This window comes from Pyrus communis, chromosome 1, assembly GCF_041283825.1.
Source record: "Pyrus communis isolate YQ-2024b chromosome 1, ASM4128382v1, whole genome shotgun sequence".
Classification (NCBI taxonomy): domain Eukaryota; kingdom Viridiplantae; phylum Streptophyta; class Magnoliopsida; order Rosales; family Rosaceae; genus Pyrus; species Pyrus communis.
In genome coordinates, this window is record NC_142565.1 from 19,784,003 (window position 1) to 19,808,686 (window position 24,684).

Here is a 24,684-nt window from a genome sequence, read left to right on the forward strand (position 1 = left end):
TTGTTCTTGTCATGATGTCGCTTGTGTTATCTACGTTGATGAAATTGGTGCCTCGTTGGTCTTTATGTGTATTACAATTCCTATTCTTAGTCGATGTTGCTTGTATTTGAAAAGTGTTCCATGACTAGTCTTATTGATGATTATGTGCGTAGAATCTGTCATGTGGCACGATTGAAGTTCTTGGATTTCTATTCGTAGTCGGTTATGAAGTGATTGAACTTCTAGTTGCCGTGATCGAAGTTCTTTTGGCTTTGTAGTATTTCCTGTCATTTTTATCACTCCGCCAAAATAATGGCTTTTCGATTGTCCATGTTGACATTATGTATTGCTTTGGAATTGTTTTGGTTTGAGAGCACCTCGAATTTAATTCAAGATGTCCTCTTAAAGTTTGTTAAACGTAAAATTTGAATTATTTAATCAAAGAAAAAGTTAGATTAACTAAATTGTAACTATGTTTTAACATAACACCACTTGCCTTATTTTGTTCCTTGGAAGTTTTTTCCTTTCTTGTTTCACATAAAATTAGAAAAAAGGAACGAAAAGACTTGTATACCCTTAAATACGTGATGTAGTGATATGTACCACAGAAGGACTCCTTATCGTCTTGTTTTCTCTGTTGAGGATTTAATTATCTGTGTTTTTCTCCATCAAGATTCAATTGCCATGGCTTTCTCTGCAAGTAGTTGTACTTGTACCCTCCCTAAGAACCCTTTCTCATCCTTGTCTCCTTTCCCACGAACCCTGGGAAGGAACCCTACTCGTCTTTTGTCCATTAAAGCTGTAAAAGCTACCGAACCAGAAGCCAATAATAATAATACCGAGAAAGCGTCTTCGTCTTCCAATGCTCAACCTTCGACCGCGACCGCAGCTTCTAAGCCGCCTCCCAAGAAGAAGCCTGTCTACTCCAGTGAGCACTGTGTCCTTCAAATATAATTTCTCTAAACTAATTGAATTTTACGCAGTTAACTATACAACAGTTGTTTGTTTGTTTATTTATTAAATTACTTTTCTTTTCTTTGGGCAGTGAAGAAGGGTCAAATTGTGAGGGTGGAGAAAGACAAGTATCTTAATAGTGTTAATGTGAGTACAAATTTAATTACTAAGAGATTCAAATTTCCCCGAAATAAATAAATAAGAGATTCAAAATTCTTAAGAATAGATATTTTATATTTTTTAGTGGTCGGAGAGTTGATGTAAAATACCCATCATTGCACAAAATGTAAATATAAATATTATTACATGCTTTTTACATCGTTAGGAGATGGAGTTTTTACATTTTTCTCATTAGAGTAGAAATCACTACATATTTAAAAAATGTATAATAAGATGTAAATGTAGTTTTTATATTGCGGGAGTCAGAAATTAAGCTGCCAAAATCTAGTGTTAAGATTTATATATAATTGTGCATAATCTAAGGTGTATAATATATGCATGTGATGTTCAATTATCCTACTACACAATGATTAATAATTATCGATCGATATCAACCGAATATTACTTTATTTTTTGTTTGGATTTATATACTAATAAGATGGATGTTTGCACAACTTATTTCAGTATCTTTCTGTTGGACATCCACCTTATTACAAAGGATTGGACTATATTTATGAAGACCGCGGTGAGGTATAATCCTCTTCAAACTTTTAATTCCAACACAATACTTGCCTAAAGGATGTACTTTCTTGTCCACTGAAATCTGAAAAATGATTTTTCATCGTATACATATCATATTCGGAATCGTTTTTCAGTCATTCATATGTATGTTGAATAAATGGAAAATTTTATCAAAGTAGTTAACAGTGTTTAAAATATCGGTATTAGTAAAATATTTAATATGTAAAGTAGTGGATTATCGATGGATATTTCAAATATTGATATTGAAATTGGTTACTTTAGTTGAAAATGATGGAAATTTAAAATGAAACTTTAAGAATTGTCAAACATTAGTTTGGACGAAATATACGAGTTTCTCCTATATTTAACATGTGTTAGAAATATCGACGATATTTGTCGATTTGAGCCTAAACTTAAGAGTTTCTCCAATATAAGGTGAAGTCTAGACTTCACCCATCATTTTCATGTCTTTCTCTGATTTTTTGGATATTTTCAAATAAATATTGACCATATCAAATAAATTTTAAACACCGGTAGTTACTAAAACCGTCAAATGATCAATGGAAGATGATTAAGCAAATGAACATTACATAATTAACATTATTGTGAAAAAGATTCTTGTACATGCATTTCCATGTCTTTTGAGTGACTGAATGAAACCTTAATTTTTCAGGTATTGGATTTGCGTATTTTTGAGACAGGAGAGTATGCACTTGTAAGGAAATTTTTTTTTTTTTTTTTTTTTTTTCATTATTTTTGTTTAACTAAAAAACATTCATTCTATAAAAAGGTAAAAATAAAAAGGACCTAAATGACATTAATAATTGTGTTACAGGTAGCTTGGGTTGGGGTCCCAACTGCGCCAGCATGGCTTCCAACAGACATGCTTATCAGGGTACCTGCGTGCTTCTTTCTTGCTAAGTTGGAAATTAGACTAGTTTAAAATATCATCTCACTGCTTGGCGCTTTTAAGCTTGATCTTGTAATTGACTTTTGTGTTATGTTTGCAGTCAGACAAACTCGATTATGAGAGGCTGTGATACAGGATCCAAATGCATTAATCGATCATCACCTGCGGCGTTATTGTATCTTCTTTATCACCTTCTGCTACAACTCTTACCGTATTTTTTTGTAAAGATCGCTCTAGTCGACCGATCAAATGCACACAAACAACAGTATGTTTCTCTGCATTGTACCCAAGGATCGCCAGAATAATTTTTTCCACAAAGCAGACCGGAAAGATAGATCGTTCTATGTTGTCAAACGGGTCATCAAAGCCGAGTGCCAGCGAATGAATCTGAACATGTCTTAATTGAAAGATGAGTATTCAAATATCCTCTTAGCACGCTTGTGGGCATTCATAAGTTCAACCAATGAAGGAAGCGGCTGCGGCACAGGCACCTTCACTGGCCTGTATAACCTTCTCAATCTTTCATTGAAGTACTGTGATGATCCAATGACAATGCCATTGGTTTTCTGAGCTTCTAACTCTTCCTCACTGGGCTTTTCGCATTGTACTTCACTAATACCACTCTCTACCCTGGTTTCTTCCCTCTGGCCCGACAACTTTTCTCCTACTCTACTGTCAACATCTTGTCTTCGTTCATCCTTTATGCACATAGTTTTCTTTTCTTCCTGCTGAATACCCAATTCTTCAAAACCGAACCTAGCTTTACCAAATAACGTGACAGACAATCTTTTTCTTGGAGGAGAGAAATCGAACAACTCTTTCTGGGAAGCAGATATCTTTACTGGTAGCGCTTGAGAATACGGACGATGTTGAGGAGGCTCTTCAGACGCTTGAGAGTCCACAACTTTAATTGATTGATAATCTGTACTTGAAGAAGGTTCCACACTAATGTCTAGAAGTTTCCAAACAGGATCGTCCCAAGATATTTTAGAGCTACAACAGTGCTTCTTAACATAATGCAGCTCCATAGCCCTGCAATTGGGGGTCGTTGAAACAACCCATTTAGGCAGTAGAAGCTGCAGAGAGCACTCTAATTCTTCCCTTGATGAGTGCATTGAATAACAGACATGCCAAACACCAAATTGGTCCCTTATTGCTTCGTTAAATTTCAACTTCCTTTGACTTTCATTACCTAGGAATTCTCCCTCACAAGCATACCACTGTGCTGAAGGACGGATAATGAGAGGTTCAGGCTTTAAGTTAACTTGAGCCTCTGCAACCTTTGCTTTTGCCCTCTCATAGAGTTTTGGAAATCCATCAAGCAGCTGGAAGCGTGAAGATGGATCTTGAGAGACAATTTCAGGAGCTATGACTCCCAGAGCATCAAAACACTCAGGATTGGTCACTTTATCAACATATATCTTCGATCCAAACGTGCGGAACACACTAGTCAGTATCTCTTCCTGACCAAGAAGATCACAAGCTAAATACACCTTGACTGCATTAGGATGCTTCCATATACAATTAATTACCTATGTCAAAAGAATAAGAGGAAAAAACAACATGAGAGAGAGAGAGAGAACTGAATGGTTTTACGTGCTAAGATCACAAACTCGTAACTTTATCATGAAATCCCAAAAAATCAAGTAAGGGAATGCAAAAGCTAATTTACGTCAAGAACAAATATACTCACTACTAATATGCCACCATATGGAAGAATTCTCAAATTCAGCAAATATTCATTAAACAGAGTGAACAATATCTCACACCCCATGCAAATAAAAATTATTAAAAGATTTAAGAAAATACTAAATAACAGGAAAACACAGGGAAAGAAGAAAACAGCAGCATACGAATTTAACAATCAGATACGATTAAATCACAAAATGAGTCAATATCAATATTCTCAGAATCATTCTTCATTAAGTAGGATAAATGGTTACGTATAAAAGTGAAATCAACCAAATTTGCAGTCATATGTATGCATAAAGAAAGATGAGAATTGTAGTCTAAGATGTAATAATGCAGTTTCTAATGCTTTTGTAACTCTTAGTAATCATCAGATGTATGTTAAAAGAGATAAGATGGCTATGTTTCACAATCTAAAGACACTTCCAAAATAGGAAATATGGTAGGTTACTTCAATAGAGCATCGCTTGAAAAATTTAATGTCCTAAAGACAGTCAGAGGTAATCAGCCATAGAGAGTTTTTGATAGGCCAAAGTATAGATTCCCTGTTTTTTGTGTTGGCACATTCGATATCCAAACAGATTTAACATCTAGCATGTTGCAGTCTACTGCTTCACCTTACAAGAAAGAAATATTTTGGAGTTTAAGACACGAACTGCAGTGAAGAACCAAAATGGTTCAAGTTTCATTCTAAAGATTTAGGTTATTAATATACAAATTATACAAGTAATGAAGGTTTATTACAACCGCTTTAGCATATTTTATTTGGGAGCAAAGCTGTTTTATTGGAAGGTATGAAGTCTAACCAAATTTGTGTAGCAGCTGCAGATCATAGCTTAAGATAGTACCATGAAAATTTTGCTTCAGCTGCAAAATTGCCATTTGAACCCAATTTTACTAAAACGTTTCCTTTTTTTTGTCCCTCAAACAAAATTTGGATTGGTCTAATGAGTTAAAACATTAATTTTACTTTTCTAATTAATATTTTATATATATTAAGTTTTTGGTTTCTCAGTGTCCTACAATTTCAACAACTTTCATTCCTATCTTAAAGCCTTTGGAGATTTGAGAAAACTTGTGTGAGCGTGTGTGTGTGAGCATGCACGATGTTCTATGCATTGTGAGAAAAGAAGAAAGCCTTAAGAGAGGTTCAAGAGAAACTTGTTTTGCCTTTAAATATTTTTTAGGCATTTCATTCATGACCACGGCCTTTATGTTAAAACTTGATATTTAGAACCCTTTTCAATACCAAAAAAATTGACTGAAAAAGACAAACTACTTGACAAATCTTGTGACTTGTGGATAGTCCGACAAAACCGAATGATCCCTGAAGCATATGTGCCATGAACGAGAAGACTTGGAGCACATGTCTTGGATCAACAAGAAAAAGTGTGGATTAGGAATGAGGATGTGCTGAAATTTTTAAGAGCGGTTGGTGAGAAAAAAGTGTTAAGGGAGAAAATCCAAACACACATCAATAGTTTCTTACAATCAACCCAGAGTTGATTAGGAAAAAATCAGCATCAGGCTGCACTGGACTCATTCTGGCTGACCTCACACTTACACACTCCAGCTGAAGCTCAAAAGAAGTTTAGTCTTTAGTATCCTTCAGTTTTGAATCTTTTGATTAACGTTCAATAATACAAAGTAGTTACTTTTATAAGGATTATGGATAGGAACCAAGTTGATTCTCTCGAAATTCTCAAAGACACAATTCAGGACAAACGAAACTAACACATTGATTAAGGACATGGAGGGACTCAGACCCAATGAATATAAGATTCTAAGATAATAGGCCTAAAATTCATGTGAATTCATTAATTAGATGAGTCGTTACAAATTCTCTGAATTATATAGTGCTTGGCACTTGGATGAGTTTATTTATCACATTAAAGATTCAAACTAATGGAAGACGTGGCACAAAACCGAGTGCAATGGCGTTCTAGGATTCATCCAGCAAGCCCCATTTAGTGGGATAAGGCTTTGTTGTTGTTGTTGTTGTTGTTGTTTATTCAAGATTCAAACTAAGCTCATGCATGAAATTGTAGTCCTTTACACAATGAATGTAAGTCTAACTGTAGTCTTTTACTTTTATTTTCCTCAGTGTTGCCTTACTTTGAATGGGATATTTTTAAAGTGGATTAAGCTACTCAAAAGCTTATGTGTGTATGCACCTATATGGTCGAGGTTGTTCACATGGAACTGTGTAAACTCTGTACAGGAGACCTCTAAAGGGTCGATTTGGGTCAATACGTCAACCTTACAAGTATTCCAAATATGATCAAGTCGATTTTGTCAATCACCTCAGCCACAACTGGCCTTTTCTAATTTCCAGACAAAGATTGTAGAAAACTTGTGTGACTTTGATTGATTACCTAATCTTTTTTTTCATAGGCTAAATTGATTAACTATGATTTATGAGAGCATACTCTCCCACTCTCTAGGCCAAAGTTGGGACAAGCATAAAAAGGTTGCATCGTCGGAAACTAGAGTTTTTCACAAAAAATGCTTACACATATGTACCATTCCAGGTATAGTTTTGACCTATGCAACAAAATCAGATAAACACGAAAATAAGTAATTAAATGTCTAGGCTGGAATCTTGAATAGACTGATCTTTGGCATTCAAGAGTACCTGCTGAATTGCTGACTCCTTGCTGGGGATTTTTTGAGTGAATTTTCCAAATGTGCAGTCTAGAAATACATAATCAAGTTGACACCTAGGCTTGTGTCCTTTCTCCCCAAGGTACTTGGCTGGTAGACTTTGCAGACACTCAGGTGTGAGTCTGCAATCCCCGGTTTGGAGAATATTACCGAAATTGCCTTCGAACAAGAACATTACGGCTCCTGAAGTTCACACAACCCACATCAAACAAGGTATTGTCTGTCAATAAAGCTATCCTCAAGTCAACTATAAATTGTGTGAGGTAATTAGAAGCAACCCCCACCACCGAAAAAACCCCTATCCGATCCCCGCCCATATTCAAAACAGATTACATCCAAACACAGACACGAGATTTTATCCTATAAACAGATAGATTCACACAAGAAATCATCGGTTAAAAGGATATTCTCGTTCAGAACATTTCAACTGACTTCAATTCGCTTCCTTGGCACAATGAGCGACGAATACTTTGAACTTTGAAGAGATCATTTAACTGAAGCTTAAATGTCACAATTAAAACTTGAAACAAAACAATTTGGACACAAAATTAAACAACCGTGAGTAATATGCAACTACAATTGATCTGAAAACCAATGGAATATATAGGTGAAGAAATAGTGAAAAGCTACCAGGACAGTGATTGGCGTCCAAGGCCGTAACCGTGAAGAGGCCATCAGGGTCGTCAATGGCCACGGATTGCCCAACCTCAAAGCTCACAAATAAAGATTCATCAAGCTGCAAAAGGCAGAAGGCAAAAATAATTAAAAATGAAAACCTAAATAGATGGATAGAAGAAAACAGAGAGAGAGAGAGAGAGAGAGAGAGAGAGAGAGAGAGAGATGAAGAGGTTTGAAGAGAGACGTTGGGGAAGAAGCGGAGGAGGAGGGTTTGGGTGAGGCGGGTGGAGTAGATTGGGTAAGAGGAGTGGGCAGAGATGCCGAGGGAGTGGTCCTTGTGGGCATGGGTTAAGAAATGGTGCCTCTTCCTCTTTGAACTTGGACTCCATGTATCCACCGAGAACGGTACCCCTTTCGGCATTTCTATTGGCATTTTCTTTCCCCCTCTCTCTCCCCGCAAAAGCTTCCACCGGTAGAATTTAGAAAGAGGAGCGAGGTTTTGGGAAAACGATAGAGATTAGAGGGGTAATTCCGGAAGCATAAGCTGAGCTGGTGTTTCCCACCGATAAAAAATTGACACCTGTTTGTCTTGTCTTTTACACAATATTTTTCGCGAGAAATCGTACTTTACGTTGATGCACTTAATTATGGTCTTTGATTTTATTTGAAGATCATTTTTAATAGAGATGGTTAAAGGTTGATAAGTCAGAAAAAAATATGATTTGTTTAAAAAATAATTGTGGTCTTTGATTTTATATTTCTTATCTTTATGCAATTTTGATAATTTTTTAAATAGAATTTTTGAGTGAAACGTGTCGAGGTATAATTATTTAATTAGGAGAAGCATCCAAATGAAACGAAATGGCCTGCTTGCGTTGATGTTTAATTCATTTGGAGCAAAGCATGCATATGGCAACATGCAGTCGGCCTCTTGAGTCATACACATGGATATGCTTCGGAAATACATACTAAAAAATTAATTTCCTAATGCCAATTTGCCATGCCATGGATTCTAAACACACATGCATTCTTCGGGAGCTGGGCCCATGAAACGGGTTGGAAGGGGCTGAAGTTAGACCTGGTTTGGTACTGAGGTGATTCTGAAAAAAGTTGGTATCAAAAAAAGCTGGGAGCTGTTTTTGTGTTTGGTAAACATTCAGCTTCAGCTTTTTTTCACAGTTTTGCTTGAAAAAAAGCCAAAAACAAGAAGCTGCAAAACCCAGCTTTGAAAAATCGGCTTTTTTCACATCTGTTTTACATAAAAGTTTACCAAACACTATAATACTGTTTTTTTTTTTTTCAAAAGCACTTTTACAAAAAAGTTTACCAAACACTCTGCTGCTTTATTTCACAGCTGCTTATTCTCACAGCACAGCAGAATCAGCTTTTTTTCAAAGCACAACAATATCAAACCAGCCCTAGCCAGCCCGATGGTCGTTCAGCTATTAATTGGCCAGGTGGGCTCCACATGTTTATTGCCCAGCCCTCAATTGGAGTTGGGTTTTTAACAAATTGGGCTAAAGAATGACCTATGTCATTTTAGTCTTTCATTGAAGATAGCCTTAAAGTCCTGCAAGAAATTATTTTTTAATGAACAGTGTTAGGACATATTTATATACCATCTCCAAATGAAATGAGTTATTTTTTAGCCGCCTTAATAATTTATTATTTAAAGTTTGTTCTTTAATTTTATTAGTTAATTGAATTAAAATAAGGTTTTCGGACATAAGGTTTCATGTTATTAAATATTTTAATTTTAATACAACTTCATTGAAATACAACACCTTAAATATTAAAAGTACAACTTAAATATTAATAGAGTGTTTGAGTTAAATAGAATGTGAAGAATTGAAATAAAGCGAGGTAAGATAGTATGGATGTAACATCCCACATCGCCCAGGGGAATGAATCATGTAAGCTTTATATGTATATTCTCATCTCTACCTAGCACGAGGCCTTTTGGGGACTCACGGGCTTCGGGTTCCATCGGAACTCCGAAGTTAAGCGAGTTTGCGCGAGAGCAATCCCAAGATGGGTGACCCACTGAGAAGTTCTCGTGTGATTTCCCAGAAACAAAACCGTGAGGGTGTGGTAGGGGCCCAAAGCAGACAATATCATGCTACTGTGGAGTTGAGCCCGGGATGTGACAATTTGGTATCAGAGTCAATCCCTGGCCAGAAGTGTGCCGACGAGGACATCGGGCCCCTAAGGGGGGTGGATCCTATAAGCCTTATATGTATATTCCCATCTCTATCTAGCATGAGGCCTTTTGGGGACTCACGGGCTTCGAGTTCCATCGGAACTTCGAAGTTAAGCGAGTTCGCGCGAGAGCAATCCTAGGATGGGTGACCCACTGGGAAGTTTTCGTGTGAGTTCCTAGAAAAAAGAAAAAAAAAACCATGAGGGTGTGGTAAGGGCCCAAAACGGACAATATCGTGCTATGATGGAGTCGAACTCAGGATGTGGTGGGGGCCTGAGCCGAGATGTGACAATGGAAGGATGAAAAGGATGTGAGAAATGTGTAGAAATGGCTTAGGTATTTATAGGAAAAAAATTAGAATTTTTAATTTTTCTTTTCAAAATTTGTCTTAAAAAAAAATTCAAAATCCAACGGCTAGCTGACGTCAGCTTGAGCAAGTGGGTTACTGACAGCTGGGCCCAACTTTTCGGGCTAGCTGGCTAGTTATGTTTGCCCAACCCATTGGGCATTTGGCTGAGTTTTGGCCCAGCCCTCATTGGAGATGGGTTTTGTGACAAAAAAGGTCATGTTTTGGCCTATAGTCCTTTGGTCGGTCCAGTTGGAGATGGCCTAAGAAGGGGCTACATTTGGCTTAGTCTAATGCCTCTTTGGCCAAATAATGGCTTGGTGGGCTCCATTGAATTATAGCCCAACCATCGGTTAAAGATGCGCTTTTTTGGAAATCAGGCCATTTTTTTGCCCGTAGACTTGTAGCTCAGTTGCAATAATTGATTCATATTTAACACTAGATTTGAAAACATCCAATGGTAGTTTAATTAAAGGAAAAATTAGGATCCAATCCCTAGTCACTAATGTTCATAGAATAAAAAGTTTTCAGTTTTTCATCAAAGTTCCTTAACTTTGTACACCTCAACATTTTACTAATAACATAATTCCATGTCATTTTTTTATTTTTTTTACAACAAATTTCAGTTTATAATTTTTCCACATAATCACCTTCAAAATGTTGAATAACATTTGTAAGTGAAAATCTCATAATTTTCTCACTCAAATTTATGTGTAAAACATTATTATATTGTATATGTATGTTCAAATTTAGATTTCACCAAAAAACTTTTAAACTTTTTTTCTCCATGACCACCATATTGCAAAATCATAACAAATGGCAATTGTATTGCTTTGAACACAATTGTAATCTCATTGGGTACATTCTTTTTTCTTGTTCTTTAATCCATTTATAACATATTTTGATACATCCCGACCCATAATGTCCACGTGTCCATCTGAATCGTGATGTGTTGGCAGCCGCCCGGAGGGTGACAAAGCCATAAAGTAAGGTTGATGTGTAAAAGTGAGGTTAAATTTAAACTTTAAATAAATAAACCAGAGTCCACAATGTGATTGGATAGTAACCCTTATTACAAAACGTGAAGTTCAGAGCATAGTACAAAAAGATAAAAGTTGTCTCATCCATAAAGGATGATTATTTAATACATAAGCAACCTAGTTTGACGGAAGAATAGTCAACTACTTCCACTGAAACCTCGTACTCCCACGAGCTCAATCTCTATGTCCTGGAGGGGCGAAAAACAAGAGTGAGTGGGCCTATGAAATAAAGTTTTCTGAAACTTTTTGAAAACATGTAACCCCTCGCTGTAAAATAAGTACATGATTTTCCAAGGTAATAATATAATAATAGGTAGTAGGGTGCTACTACGAAATATCTCATCATCAAAACTCAAATAGCTATCATAAACTCAAAGTTATGAAAATCATAAAAAATTCACTTCTATGAAAATCACTGCTCATTATCTATCTAGGCACACAAGTCATACAGAAAGTAGCTACATGAACAAGCTAGGCATAGGTTTTACGTTCTAGTACTACATTATGTGAAGTTGGCGCTGCATGCATCACATATGAGTCCAAACAACAAACCTAGCGATAGGCTGGCACCTAACTTTGGATCCAAATCGAATGTAAATGGTGCATGTGAACATACCCGTGAAGCTAGTCCTTAGCCCAGGACAGTACAACTAACTAATAAACACCGTGCACACATGTAACAATGAGCAGATATAATGAATAAAGATGCCATGCCAGATTTTATACTCACAATTAATAAAAATATAAAGTGTAAAAAATCTAATAGAAGATCTAACAGTTATGCAAAAAATCACATATATATGTATATATATTTAAAACCAAAAGATCCACTCACTGGTATGTCACAGGGTCGTAGCCGCCCAACCTATTCTGCTCACGATACTCCTCTGGGTGGTCCTCTCCTTACTATACTAATCATTAAACTAATAATAATTAATGCACAACACCTAGTTTCCCTTTAGTTTGCTCAAAAATGGAATTTGGAGACAATTGGTATTGAATTTGGAAAAACAGAGTGCGGAAACAGAATCAGTACGTCGAAAAACTCTAGGAAGGGTCCCAGGCAATTTTTCAAAAAAGCCAACTTTGGTCAACTAACTGTTAACAGTTAACTTTAACGGAATTTTCCATCCTCAGAAGGAATATTCTATTAAAGTTAACTGAGAGTTAACAAAATATTCCAAAAGAATATTCCATTCTAATTCCAGAAAAGGATCCAGGTTGGATCTGACCCACGGATCTGGGTTGTGGGTTTGGGCCAGTTCCAATTTCGGTTTTTTTTTTCTTTTTCTTCTTCATTTGGTTTGTTGCAGTTTTTTGTCCGAAAATCTAGGGAGGAATTCAAATGCTCCGTTCAAAGCTATTTCACAACTAAATTTTGCCCATAATATATCAAACTGAAGCTTAGGACAAGAGGAATAAGATTATACCATTTCAAGACCAAAAGTTGGTCGGAGGTTGTCAGAAAATGGTCTGAAAGTAACGGCCTGAGTTCGAGTTCTCCATTTTCATCGGTTTTGAAGTGGATTGGGGCATGTGAGCTCAACCCGTGGCCTAGGGATAGTGGGAAGTCGTCCTACATCTTCATACTCAACCACAATAACAAGATTTCGTTGGGTTTAGTTTGGAAGAACCTACAACACTCCGGAAAATATGGTAGGCTAGGAACCATACTTCAAAACACATGGAACCTTGCATGCATGCATCAACACCAAGGTTTCCAACATGATTTATATGTTAGAACCCATAATAGTAGGATTGAGAACTTACCCAGGTGAAATGTAGGAGATTTCACCAAGAATTGGACCTCAAACTTGTCGAAGTTCGTTCGTTTTCCTTTGTCAAAATCTAGAAAAAGAACAGGATGCATGCAAGGAATTAAGCCCTCAAATTAAACCACAAAAATTGCAACACAACAAGATTGAAGGCTTAAGAACACAATATAATGACAGAAACATCACTTGGGTTCGAGATTAAGAGCTCAAGCTCTCGGCTTCAATGGTAAACCTCACACAATGCAAGGCCATTGTTGGTTTCCTTGAGCTCCAGGGATTCCAAAAATATTATTTTTGAGCATGATTTAAAGGTTTGAAGAGGAATGAGGAGAAGAGCTCATGGAAGAAAGCTGGAAAAGAAAGAGAGAAAGAGAGAGAGAGAGAGAGAGAGAGAGAGAGAGAGAGAAAAGGATAAAGAAAAGATAAAGAGAGAGATAAGGTTTCAGAAAAAGAAAATATGGGAGAGAAAGAAGGGCCCGGATGTAAGTGGGAGATGTTAGAAATGTGCCATAAAGCCAATGATATGATGATACTTTACGGACATTTCACATGCTAAACTAATCTAGTTTAATATAAAGGGCAAAGATTATTGTTTAAAACCATCTCATATAAATGTTATATGCTTAAACGATAAGTCCAAGGAATATGTAATTGGGAGAATATGATCTAAAGAAGTTAGATTCATGAGACCATTCTATTTCGTATACATATCCTAAATGTTCCTGATCATAAGATTGCCAATTGGGCATTGACAATCCGTTAAGATTAGTACATGCTATGTCTTCTCTTAGAGAACGTGACTTCTCTCGAGCCATTGGTGTGACTAACACCAAGACAAGCATGTAGGTACTCAATAGAGAATGAGTCCACTAAATGCGATCAACAAGGAATTCTCATACTCATGTCACATGAGAACTTATGGTTGGGATAATGCAAAGTAGTCCTTTGACCTGAGGCATCACAGTTGTCTTATAGTTAGGTCCTTGATCTTTAACTATGTCAAAGTCACTTCGTCATAGGGTGTCCACGACATAGTTGGGGTTAAGCCACGTAGCCATGGAGGCAAGTGAATGCACAACAAGGGATCTCTAACCATAAAACTGTTTGAGGGAGAATACTATATGATATGATTAAGAATCTCTATCCAAAGTATGAATGAGATGTAGGAATTCGTTCCAAATCACATTCAAGATAATCATATAAATAAGAGAATCATATTGGATAGCAAACATGAATAAACTATCAAATCAAACAATGTGGTCAAGAGTATTGTATTAGAGAAAGACTGTATTGCACTATAACCCCAAACTAAATAGGTTCTCCACCTCTTCTGATTAACTTGAGTAGCCATGACATACTGCAAGGTGCCACTCATGGTTTCTGGAAGCCCTAAAGGTGTATAATCACTAAAGGGAGAATTGAAAACTAAGTTTCAATTCATAATCGATTTGAAGAGTTCTAAAGCCCATTACCTCGTTAAAAGGAATCTAATAGATTGTACACCATGTAAGGTAGAAATTAAAGAAACCACGGAGATGAGTAAGGATAATTAAATGGTTTAATTTTTTATGGCTATGATTAATTAATATGTTAATTAATCAAGCGAATAAGTTCATTTTAGACCTCGGGTTAGTTTTGGGCCTCAAGGCCCAATGGGCTTCGAATATCAAGTCAAATAACTCAAGTTGTATGACAACTTGAAAACATAAAGGGCATGAAAGCCCAATGAACCCACATGGCTAGCCATAGAGAGTGTGAGGGAGAATTGGTTTCAATTTCAATTATGCTACTCAATGTAAGTGGCTATAGAAAGGAAATTATAACCCATTCCCTCATTAGGGTTTTCAAAAGAGAAAAGAGAAAAACACAAAAAGCTCTCTCTTCTCTTAGAAGGCCGGCCACCTTAGGAAGAATGGACTAGCACCCATTTCTTGCTAGGTCACTCGTCTCTTCCTTAATGCTCTCCTTGGTGTGGAAACTTAGTGGTTCCCTTTCTTGGGAACTTAGAGAATCCATTCCTTCATCCATATCCAACAAGTCATATAGCCAAGAAGCGAAGTTCCTCCATCCACATCCATGGAGCCAAGGAGCAAGGAGACTAAGGAAAGAAGGCCCTCACATGTATGAATATCCTTTGCTAAGCAAAGAGGTGCTTCAAAGGTATAAAAGTTTCTCAACTCTTTTCTTTAAGATTTGAGTTGAGTTTTGGTTCACCACAACTACTAGGCCTTGAATTTCATAGGTAAAGTTTTGTTTTTGAGTACATACAAGCATGATTCCACCTTTAATTGTTAATTGCATGCATAGATGTTGCTTAAATAAACTTGTTTTCACAAATTTTTCCTTCAAGTATTGTCAGAGCCTAGGTCTAGTAGTTGGTGAATCCCTTTGGGTTTTGTATTTTTATAGTTTATGATTTGAATGTTGTAATTGTTACAAGCTTTATTCTTGCTTCTTTCAATGTAAATTTTGTTAGAAAATTTGCCATCTCAAAAGTTGTAGATGTAGTTCATTTAAGCATGAATTTTGGAGCTAAAATTTGGTGCCATGTTTATGGGGAAATTGGCCAAATCCAAGGGGTGGATTTTTGGGTTCTTATTTGTCTTGTTAAAAGTGTTTTAAAGTGACATTAGGACCCTTAAGTACCCTAGGATGTTAACCCTCTTTTGAGTAAGTGAAAATTTGAGTTTTATTGAGCGAAAACATTCATGGAGCTCTTATAGGTTTTCATGGATGTTCTAATCTTCTTGCTTTGTTCTTGTTGTTCATACCAAGAACAAAAAAGTTTGTTGTTTTGATTCAAAAAGGGTGTTTGATTGTTTATTTGTTTTTGTTAGTGATGGATGAGATGTTTTTTCAAACAATACCTATACCTTTTTTACTATTCACACCATACCAATCACTTACAACTTTGAATCACCTTTCAAACACACAAATAAACTCTCACACACCATCACTACTCACAATGACTGGCCGCCCCTATAATGGGGGTACTATTGGGGCTTTTATGCAATTACATAAAGTTTTGATATTTTTGTGTATTTGTACTTAGACCCAAAAGTTTACATTTTTATGTAAAGGCCCAAAATCACTAAAGGACAAATTGTTTTGCTCCTTTAATGAAGTTTTTGTATTTGTTGAAATTTTTTGGGTTCTAGTTGTAATTACATGAAGTAGTGGACTTTTGTTTTTCTACAAAGTGACCTCAAAAAGTTTGTATTTTACAATATAGCCCAAAAGTTGAGGTTATTGCATTTTGGCCCAAATTAGTTGAGAACAAAGCAGTTTTGTCTCTTTAAATGAGAATTGGATTTTCATTTCATTTAGCTCCATTTAAATCTATTCTATGGATACAAAAACCAAATGACAATGTTGCATTGAAGTTTAATTAGTAAAGCGTTAATTAATTAAAGAAAGGGTGATTATGAACCTAGGCCTACGATAATTGAGCTATGTGAAAGGCTGTCGCTCAAATTTGTTTGAACCATGGGAATGTGTAGATTAGTTTTTTGTTGTAATTTGATATGATCAAATGTTGTAAAAATAAGCTCTTCTTTACTTTAAAGTATTTTGATTTGATCAAATGTTGTAAAAGAGCACAAACTCTTCTTTACTTTGAAGTACTCCTCTCTTGTTTTATTTGATATGCATCAAATTGGAGTAGTTGGGTACAACGCCCAATAAGAAAACACGCCTTAATGTGATTAAACGCGTAAGTAAAATTAATCACCATCCCTAGACTGAGATCCAACACTAGGCTCGTATTGGATCGAATCAAAGGTTCATAGTCATCCTAAGGCCCTAAGGCAACTATATAGTCCATCAATGAATGCAAAGCTTATGTTAGTAGTACCATATACTCTTGCTTTAAAAATCATTTTACAAGTATAGTGGGAGTATCATATACTACTAAATCAATCACATGGACCAATAGTTGTAATAGGACCAAATTATTTTAATGAGATTAAAATGCATGTGTATATATGATGAGACGTAAGAATCCTTATCTAAACTGTTATTAAGTTGACAAGCGTGAGAGTGCTTTGAACACTCTTTCATGGCCTTCCACCGTGGTAGGCTCCGATTGTTTGTGACTCATACACTGACTTCACCCTATCATGGGGGAGTACAAAGTATGTGCTTACACTCAGGAGGAGTTCTATACACATAGGTATGCAACAAGAATGAACAACATCATATCATTGTGAGGTTGTTCTTGAACCCCTACCCGAACTTGCATGGTGGGAATGACTTAACTAAGTGTAATGGAGCCAACATCATATCATTGTGAGGCATCATTCTCTAGAGGCCAAATAAGATGGGTACTTACATGAGATGTAAATGAGTAAGCGTACTCTTTCATTATTATTGATGCTAGCCAACATCATATCATTGTCAAGTGGGCTTAGTAATAATGAGCCTCTCATACCCTACTAAGAGTTTCCTCCAAAACTCTCGAATTCCAATGAGGGATATGGAATTTGCCAAAAATAGTGGGTGGTTCTATTTGATTTAAAGACCCAGGTCAAAAAGCTTAAAATCAATCAAGTTATATTCGTTATGTATTTATTTACTAATGTATTTGCAAACACTATCCAAAACTTGACAAAGAAAAGTTGAAGGCTTTAGTTTCCGGACTTGGCACCACAATCCCATAGATTGTCTTGAATTGATTATATATATACCTACGTAGTCTCATCCTCACAATCCTTCTATTGATAATGTATCATTGGAAGAACATGTTAGATAAGTCTATCATAAAAAGGACAACACAAACAAATGCTTATTCCTTTGTTGTATGAACAAAGGAACTTGAGAAGATTAGCACAAAGACATGGACACTTTTAGTGTCATAATTCTTCCATTACAAATTGTTGTATGAAGAAATAAGAGTTGCTTTGAACAACCTTTAGTTAACGCAAACACTAGTGCTTGTTTCTTTGTTAAATGAACAAGGAACTTAAGAAGTAAGCACAAGGGCATGGACATTTTATGTGCCATGATTCTTCACTTACAAATTGTTGTATGAAGAAATGAGAGTTGCCTTGAACAACTCTTGAAAGTTTGTAATCATGTTTAGAACATAATGGTTGATTGACAAAAATAGTCCATCAACATGGACTTATGATGATTTTGAATCATTGAGTATTGAAGAGTTAAACCACTTCAGGAGACGGAAACTAGGCAAGGACTTCACCTTTGAGTCCCTATCCAAATGGTTCACTAAGTTTATTATAAACTATATAGTGAACAATAGCCGCACGCTCTCCAAATCGTTTGATGTATAAAACACAATTGAAATAAGTTTCAAGAGACATAGTGCGAGTTTAAGGGACCATGACTATTGTAGTCAATGGAGAAGTCAAATGACAAATAACTCCAAGGGAACAAACTTTCGTAATGAAAGGATGGACGTCGGAAGGGGCATTTGCAAGAAATGTCTTGCAAGTGTCAAGAACACACCTTTCAAAGGTGTTGTAAATTGTTCTTGCATAAATAAAAAAAGTTGGTTCTTCTACTTGAATGCTTCACTCCATATTAGTAAATATGTTTTACAATTGTTGAAAAAGTGTGGCTAATAAGAAGTAGAAGATTAATGAGAGAAGAGAAAGTACTTCACACTCGGAAAGTGAATAAAATATAGATCTCTGCGAAAGCAGATAGTACTTACTTCCTCATATGAACTGCCAAAGAAATTTGAAAAACAAAGATTGTCATTACATTCCAATTTAAATAAGGAACTTAATTCCATCACTATAATTTTAAGAGATGGATGTATGTTTTGTGTGACAAAACATTGTTCTTTATTAATGAATGATTAGATTATTATAATCTGATTGATTGTCTCTATAGTAGAGATGATGTGGTAGCGTAAACTGTTTAGAATATAACGATGCTTAAAACCCAAAAGCTTGCATGGTAGTGACTAATCCCACTAAGTTGTGACACCTCTAAAACATAAATTACAAGTTAGTCATAGATGGATGCTTTGGATCATTAGATCCAGATCCAATGCCTTCTTGTTAAAATTGTATAGAGGCGAAAGGTTGGAATCATTATTCTTTTGAAAAGAAGAAAGAATCACAAAGTTGTTGAGGTTAATTCACTTAGATGTTAGTTGTAATACCCTGAAAATTTTAGAAATTATGTGGATATTCATGTTATTGTTTAGGTGGAGTATATCAGAAATAGATCGATTTATGATTAAGAAATTCGAATGGGCAAAATGTGAAATCCCACTTCCGGATTAAGAATTAATTATGTCGTATAATTTTCGTTAAGTGGGGAATGACAAAAAATGCCCTATTTGGTTAGCGTAATTATACGAGGACGTATTTTATCCTCATATATTTTATCATAATTCTTGATAAATTTGAACAGAGGACGACCTTACGAGCGTGTAGGTGAAAACGGATCTTAATTCCGAGTTAGAATGGAGAAGTTATGAGCCTTGGAAGTGGTGAGACCTTTTAGACACGTGGACTTACTATTAGTAGTAAGTCTCTATAATTAGACAGCCAAAATTAGGAAGTTTCCAAAAAGAGGAAAACTAACCTAAAAGGCCCAGAAACCCTAACCCAATTCGCAACCCAGTTGACTCCTGCGACATCCCATTTTCTGATGCTGATTCTGGCCAACTCCAGTGTAGCTTTTCGATGCCACCACCACCCCTTGAAGCTCTCACTCCCCTCTAAAAAATTCAACCAAGAACCACCTTGATTAGCCACCATATGTGGTGATGTGAGGCCATGAAAACTGATGAAAACCAATGGTGCTCCGGCCACCCTTTTCATTTTTCTAGTGAATTAGCAAAGCGATGGCCGATGCCACCACTTGGTTTTGTAGCCCATCATCCCAGGAGTAAATCTTGACCAGCTTTGATCCCGTCGGACCACCGTGGACTACGAATCGACACTGGGAAGCTTTAGGCACCGGTCAGTTTTATTAGTGGAATTGACCATTTTCCATCCACTTTTGGACTTCGTGGCAGGTATAAAACCCGTTCCTCTTGTTAACCTCTATCTTCCTATAAATTTTGGTAGAATTTGGAGTTAGACGAAAAAGTGAGTTTCCGGTCGCTAGAAACCATAACTCGTGGCGGCGCGTGGGGGAGAATCTGCTTACATGGATTTTGGTCAGCGGGACATCCTTGATGTCCTGAGCCCATATCCAAAGTCCATTTATTGAAATTTGATGCGATGATTCGAATATTCAAATTTTTGGATAATTGTACCGTTGTACGATTTTTTGTAATTGACGACATTCAACCATTGCATCATCACCAAACTTTAAGACATTATAGTACATAATATTTGAGAACCTTAGGAACTTACAGATTAGGAATCTAACATAAAGATTTTCTCGAATTGGATTTGCAAGTTAGTAAATTAAAACGTTGACCGCCACTCGAATGTTGTGATTGGCGGAGATCCGACCGTTGGATCGAAATGAAATTTTAGTATGTTGTTCTAGAAGCATAATGTGAACTATGAATGGCTTGATCCCTTGGTAGGGTACGTAGGCAGTCTAACAAGAAGGTTAGATGCAGCCATAATAAAATACCTAAGATTAATCTTTTAGTGAAATTTGCTAAGAAAATGAATTTGGGGCTTATTTGAGTAATTAGCTTTCGAATTAGAAATTTCTGGTCGTTACAAAATTGGTATCAGAGCGAACGATCCTACTTCCTAATTTGTTATGTTCTTGAATTCTTATTGCTGTGAAATATGATATGCAATGTGAATGCATTATTTCATAAATTTTGTGAACAATATGCTATGTGAATTATGATTTGCGTTGATTTTGCATTATTCATAATTTATATAACTATTGTGGCATTAATGTGAGATATATATGTGTTTTGAATCTCGCATTAGTAAAAGAGGGAATATATACATATATTTATATATAGTATCGTGTTTGATGATGTGAAATATGATTGCAGTGATATTGCAATATTTCATTAGTTTTATGCATCATAAGGCACTTATGTGAAATGCATGTGCATTGTGAATGCATTATCTCAAAAATTTTGTGAATGAAGTGGCTTTCATGTGATATGCATGGTGAATGCATTATTTCACAATTTTGGTGAACGAGTTGGCATTCATGTGATATATATGGTGCGACTCCATTGTGATTATGGAGTTCAGTTGGTGGAAATTATGATTGCATTGTGGTTGCATATTTCATAATTTTGATGACCTGAGAGTGAAAGGGACTGTGAGGTTCCCCTGGGTTTCGATCCCTTAAACCTTCAGAGGGTGTTATATGGTCAGGCTACTCCTACGAGATAGTTTATGTGGTATGGCCGTTGGAAATGGACTCCTAGATTGAGACTTACTAGGAGTGAGGGGCACTGAGCGCTACCTTAGGTTTCGATCCCCTAAACCTCTGGAGGCCTACACGGTCAGACTTGTACCATATCCTGTGGGGAGGGTACTTGGTTCTGAGGTGTAGGATTAAATGGACACTTGTTACCCTACTTTGTGTTGTTGTGGTCAAATTGAAGTGAGGGTAATCGGCTGCAGGACCGGTCATTAGGTTGGATTATGTTGGCACACAAATTCTAAAGGTGAATCGTGGTGATAGCTATGTATAGCCAATAATGGTAAGTGTGATTGTGATTTGAAATTCCAATGATTTGGTGGGAATTTCTTATATTTGATTTGCCAATTTGAGTGGTTTGGCTTGAAATTGGGATATGCACTTAGCCATTGATGATTATGGCTTGGTATTGTGTTAATTATTTGGCCGATAAGGGCTATGGTTTGAATTTATGATATTTGTTTGTAAGAATGAAAATGGCAAAATTTTCTGATGTTGATATTGCCAGTGATTGTGGCTAGAAATTTCAAGGAAGAATCATGGTGACGGCAACTTATATCCAATGACGGTAAGTAGTTTACCAAAGATTGTGATATTTATTTTGCCAATGCGAATTATGGCTTGATGTGATATTTATTTTGCAAACGTGTGTGGCTAGAATTTTTGAAAAATTTCCACCAATTAATGTGGTTGGAATTCTGAGATATGTGTGAGAATCATGATACTAGATTCGTTGAATTATTTATTTTGAGCTTGAATAAAATCATAGATTTAGGTTATGATTTTATTCACTAAAAATGGAATGGTGGAATTAGCTCTAATTTCTTTTTCGTTTTTTTGAGGGTAGAAATCTCGAGGACGAGATTTATTTTAATGGGGGTTGAATGTAATACCCTGAAAATTTTAGAAATTAAGTGGATATTCATGTTATTGTTTAGGTGGAGGAAATCAGAAATAGATCGATTTATGGTTATGAAATTCGAATAGGGAAAATGTGAAATCCCGCTTCTGGATTAAGAATTAATTATGTCGTATAACTTTTCATTAAGTGGGGAATGACAAAAAATGCCCTATTTGGTTAGCGTAATTATACGAGGATGTATTTTATCCTCATATATTTTATCGTAAGTCTTGATATATTTGAATAGAGGATGACCCTACAAGCGTGTAGATGCAAACGGATCTTAATTCCGAGTTAGAACGGAGAAGTCATGAGCCTTGGAAGTAGTGAGACCTTTTAGACACGTGGACTTACTATTAGTAGTAAGTCTCTATAATTAGACAGCCAAAATTAGGAAATTTCTAGAAATAGGAAAGCTAACGCAAAAGGCCCAGAAACCTCAACCCAATTCCCGACCCAATTGACTCCCGCGACATCCCATTTTCTAACGTCGATTCCGGCCAACTCCGGTGGAGTTTTTCGATGCCACCACCACCACCTTGAAGCTCTCACTCCTCTCTACAAAATCCAACCAAGAACCACCTTGATTAGCCACCATATGTGCTGGTGTAAGGCCATAAAAACCGATGAAAACCAATGGTGCTCGGGCCACCTTTTTCATTTTTTAGGTAAATCGGCAAAGCGATGGCTGATGCCACCACTTGGGTTTTGTAGCCCATCATCCCAGGAGTAAATCCTGACCAGCTTTGATCCCATTAGACCATCGTGGGCAACGAATCAACACCGGGAAGCTTTATGCACCCGCCAGTTTTATTAGCAGAATTGACTCTCTTTCGTCCACTTTTGGCCAGCGTGTGGGGGAAAATCTGTTTACATGGATTTTGGTCAGCGGGACATTCTTGATGTCCTAAGCCCATATCCAAAGTCCGTTCGTTCAAATTTGATGCGATGATTCGAATATTCAAATTTTTGGATAATTGTACTGTCGTACGATTTTTCGTAATTGATGACCATTCAACCGTTGGATTGTCACCAAACTTTGAGAAATTATGGTACATAATATTTGAGGACCTTAGGAACTTATGGATTGGGAATCCGACATACGGATTTTCCCGAATTGGATTTGCAAGTTAGTAAATTAAAACGTCGACTGCCGCTTGAATGTTGTGAGTGGTAGAGATCCGACTATTAGATCGAAATGAAATTTTAGTATGTTGTTTTAGAAGCATAATGTGAACTATGAATGGTTTGATCCCTTAGTAGGGTACGTAGGCAATCTAACGAGAAGGTTAGATGCAGCCATAATAAAATACGTGAGATTAATCTGTTAGTGAAATTTGCTAAGAAAATGAATTTGGGGCCTATCTAAGTAATTAGCTTCCGAATTAGAAATTTCGGTTGTTACATTAGTGGCAATTGTCCACAACATAATACTAGTCATGTTGTATGACATTCACCAAAGATCGCTTTCGGTTGGACTATCGTTTATTTTGAATAAACACAGGTTTGAATACTTTGCAAAAGGTTTCAAAGAATTCAAGAATGTAAGTTGATGAGTAAGACATTTAAAGTATTTATGTGACAACCCGTTCCAAATTTTACGTTTTTATTTTATTTTAAAAGCATGAATTTACGAAATTGCCCTAGAGGCAAGGACTTTGACTACCGTTGACCATCGACTTGAGAGATGTGGGACTTATTCTTTTAGCATATCCTCGTAGTACTCATTGGTACGAACGTATAGGCGAAAGCCGTTTGCGAGTCCGGATTATAACGGTATAGTTACGGACGTTCGAAATTGGTTATTCAAGGTTTAGTGTTTATTTAAATTAAATCCCCACTTTGTGGGGTGAAGCCCAATCAGAAATGGAGGAAAAGAAAAAAAAAAAAAAGAAAAAAGGAAAACGGAAGTGGCTTCCCGTCCACCCGCACCCACCGCGAGTCCATTTTCCAAGGCCGATTCCGGCCAACTCCGGTGGAGTTTTTCGATGCCACCACCACCATCTTGAAGCTCTCATTCCCCTATACAAAACCCACCCAAGAACCACCTTGATTAACCATGGTATGTGGCGGTTTGAGGCCACGAAAGTTGACGAAAATCAATGGTGCTCCGGCCACCCTTTTCGATTTTCCGGCAAATCGGCAAAGCGATGGCCGATGCCACCACTTGGGCTTTGTAGCCCATCTTCCCAAGAGCAAAACCCAACCAACCTTGACCCCGTTGGACCACCGTAGACGACGAATCGACGTCGGGAAGTTTTAGGCACCCGCTGGCTTTGTGGGAAAAATTGACCATCTTCCGTCCACTTTTGGACTTTGTGGCAGGTATGAAAGTTGCTCCACTCACTGAGATCTTCATTTCTGTGAAGTTTGAGAATTTTTGGATTTTTCCCACTCATAGTTGCTCCACTCATAGTTGGATTTTCCGACGAGTCGGGGCGGCCGACCGCCACCCGCGGCGGCGCGTGGCCAGTGGGCCGCCAATGCTATTTTTAGGCTATGTCGAATGTCTTGAATTCAGTTTTTTTATTTGAATGACATAGGTTGATCGTTGGAACCTAAATTCGTTACGATACATTGCTTGATGAAAATGTGAATC

General features: G+C 36.7%; 2 protein-coding genes across 3 annotated transcripts; one reads left to right on the forward strand and one right to left on the reverse strand.

The window, feature by feature from the left end:
* The first annotated feature begins 588 nt into the window (after positions 1-588).
* Positions 589-2,854, forward strand: NDHO (NAD(P)H:plastoquinone dehydrogenase complex subunit O). 2 transcript variants are annotated; one of them, XM_068459746.2, is made up of 6 exons: positions 590-907; positions 1,025-1,080; positions 1,558-1,623; positions 2,288-2,329; positions 2,450-2,509; positions 2,625-2,854. In XM_068459746.2, the coding sequence occupies exons 1-6, from the start codon at positions 664-666 to the stop codon at positions 2,652-2,654; spliced, it is 498 nt and encodes a 165-aa protein (XP_068315847.1). In that variant the 5' UTR covers positions 590-663; the 3' UTR covers positions 2,655-2,854. The 2 variants fall into 2 exon arrangements, with proteins under 2 accessions (XP_068315846.1, XP_068315847.1); XM_068459745.2 differs by having other exon boundaries at positions 589-907; positions 2,450-2,702.
* Positions 2,169-7,995, reverse strand: LOC137720656 (DNA repair metallo-beta-lactamase family protein). The gene is made up of 4 exons (XM_068459744.2): positions 7,740-7,995; positions 7,508-7,613; positions 6,849-7,060; positions 2,169-4,056 (listed from the first exon to the last, which is right to left on the reverse strand). Exons 1-4 carry the CDS (start codon positions 7,926-7,928, stop codon positions 2,923-2,925), a joined length of 1,641 nt encoding a protein of 546 aa, XP_068315845.2. The 5' UTR covers positions 7,929-7,995; the 3' UTR covers positions 2,169-2,922.
* Positions 7,996-24,684: the final 16,689 nt, after the last annotated feature.

Bases quoted from the DNA above. Each gene is read 5' to 3' on its own strand.
- NDHO (XM_068459745.2), top strand. From the start codon at position 664: ATGGCTTTCTCTGCAAGTAGTTGTACTTGTACCCTCCCTAAGAACCCT. The intron at 1,624-2,287 runs GTATAATCCTCT...TTAATTTTTCAG, and splicing joins TTTATGAAGACCGCGGTGAG to GTATTGGATTTGCGTATTTT. The intron at 2,330-2,449 runs GTAAGGAAATTT...ATTGTGTTACAG, and splicing joins AGACAGGAGAGTATGCACTT to GTAGCTTGGGTTGGGGTCCC.
- LOC137720656 (XM_068459744.2), bottom strand. From the start codon at position 7,928: ATGCCAATAGAAATGCCGAAAGGGGTACCGTTCTCGGTGGATACATGG. The intron at 7,061-7,507 runs GTAGCTTTTCAC...TGTGAACTTCAG, and splicing joins GGACGCCAATCACTGTCCTG to GAGCCGTAATGTTCTTGTTC. The intron at 4,057-6,848 runs GTACTCTTGAAT...CTTTTGACATAG, and splicing joins AGGAGTCAGCAATTCAGCAG to GTAATTAATTGTATATGGAA.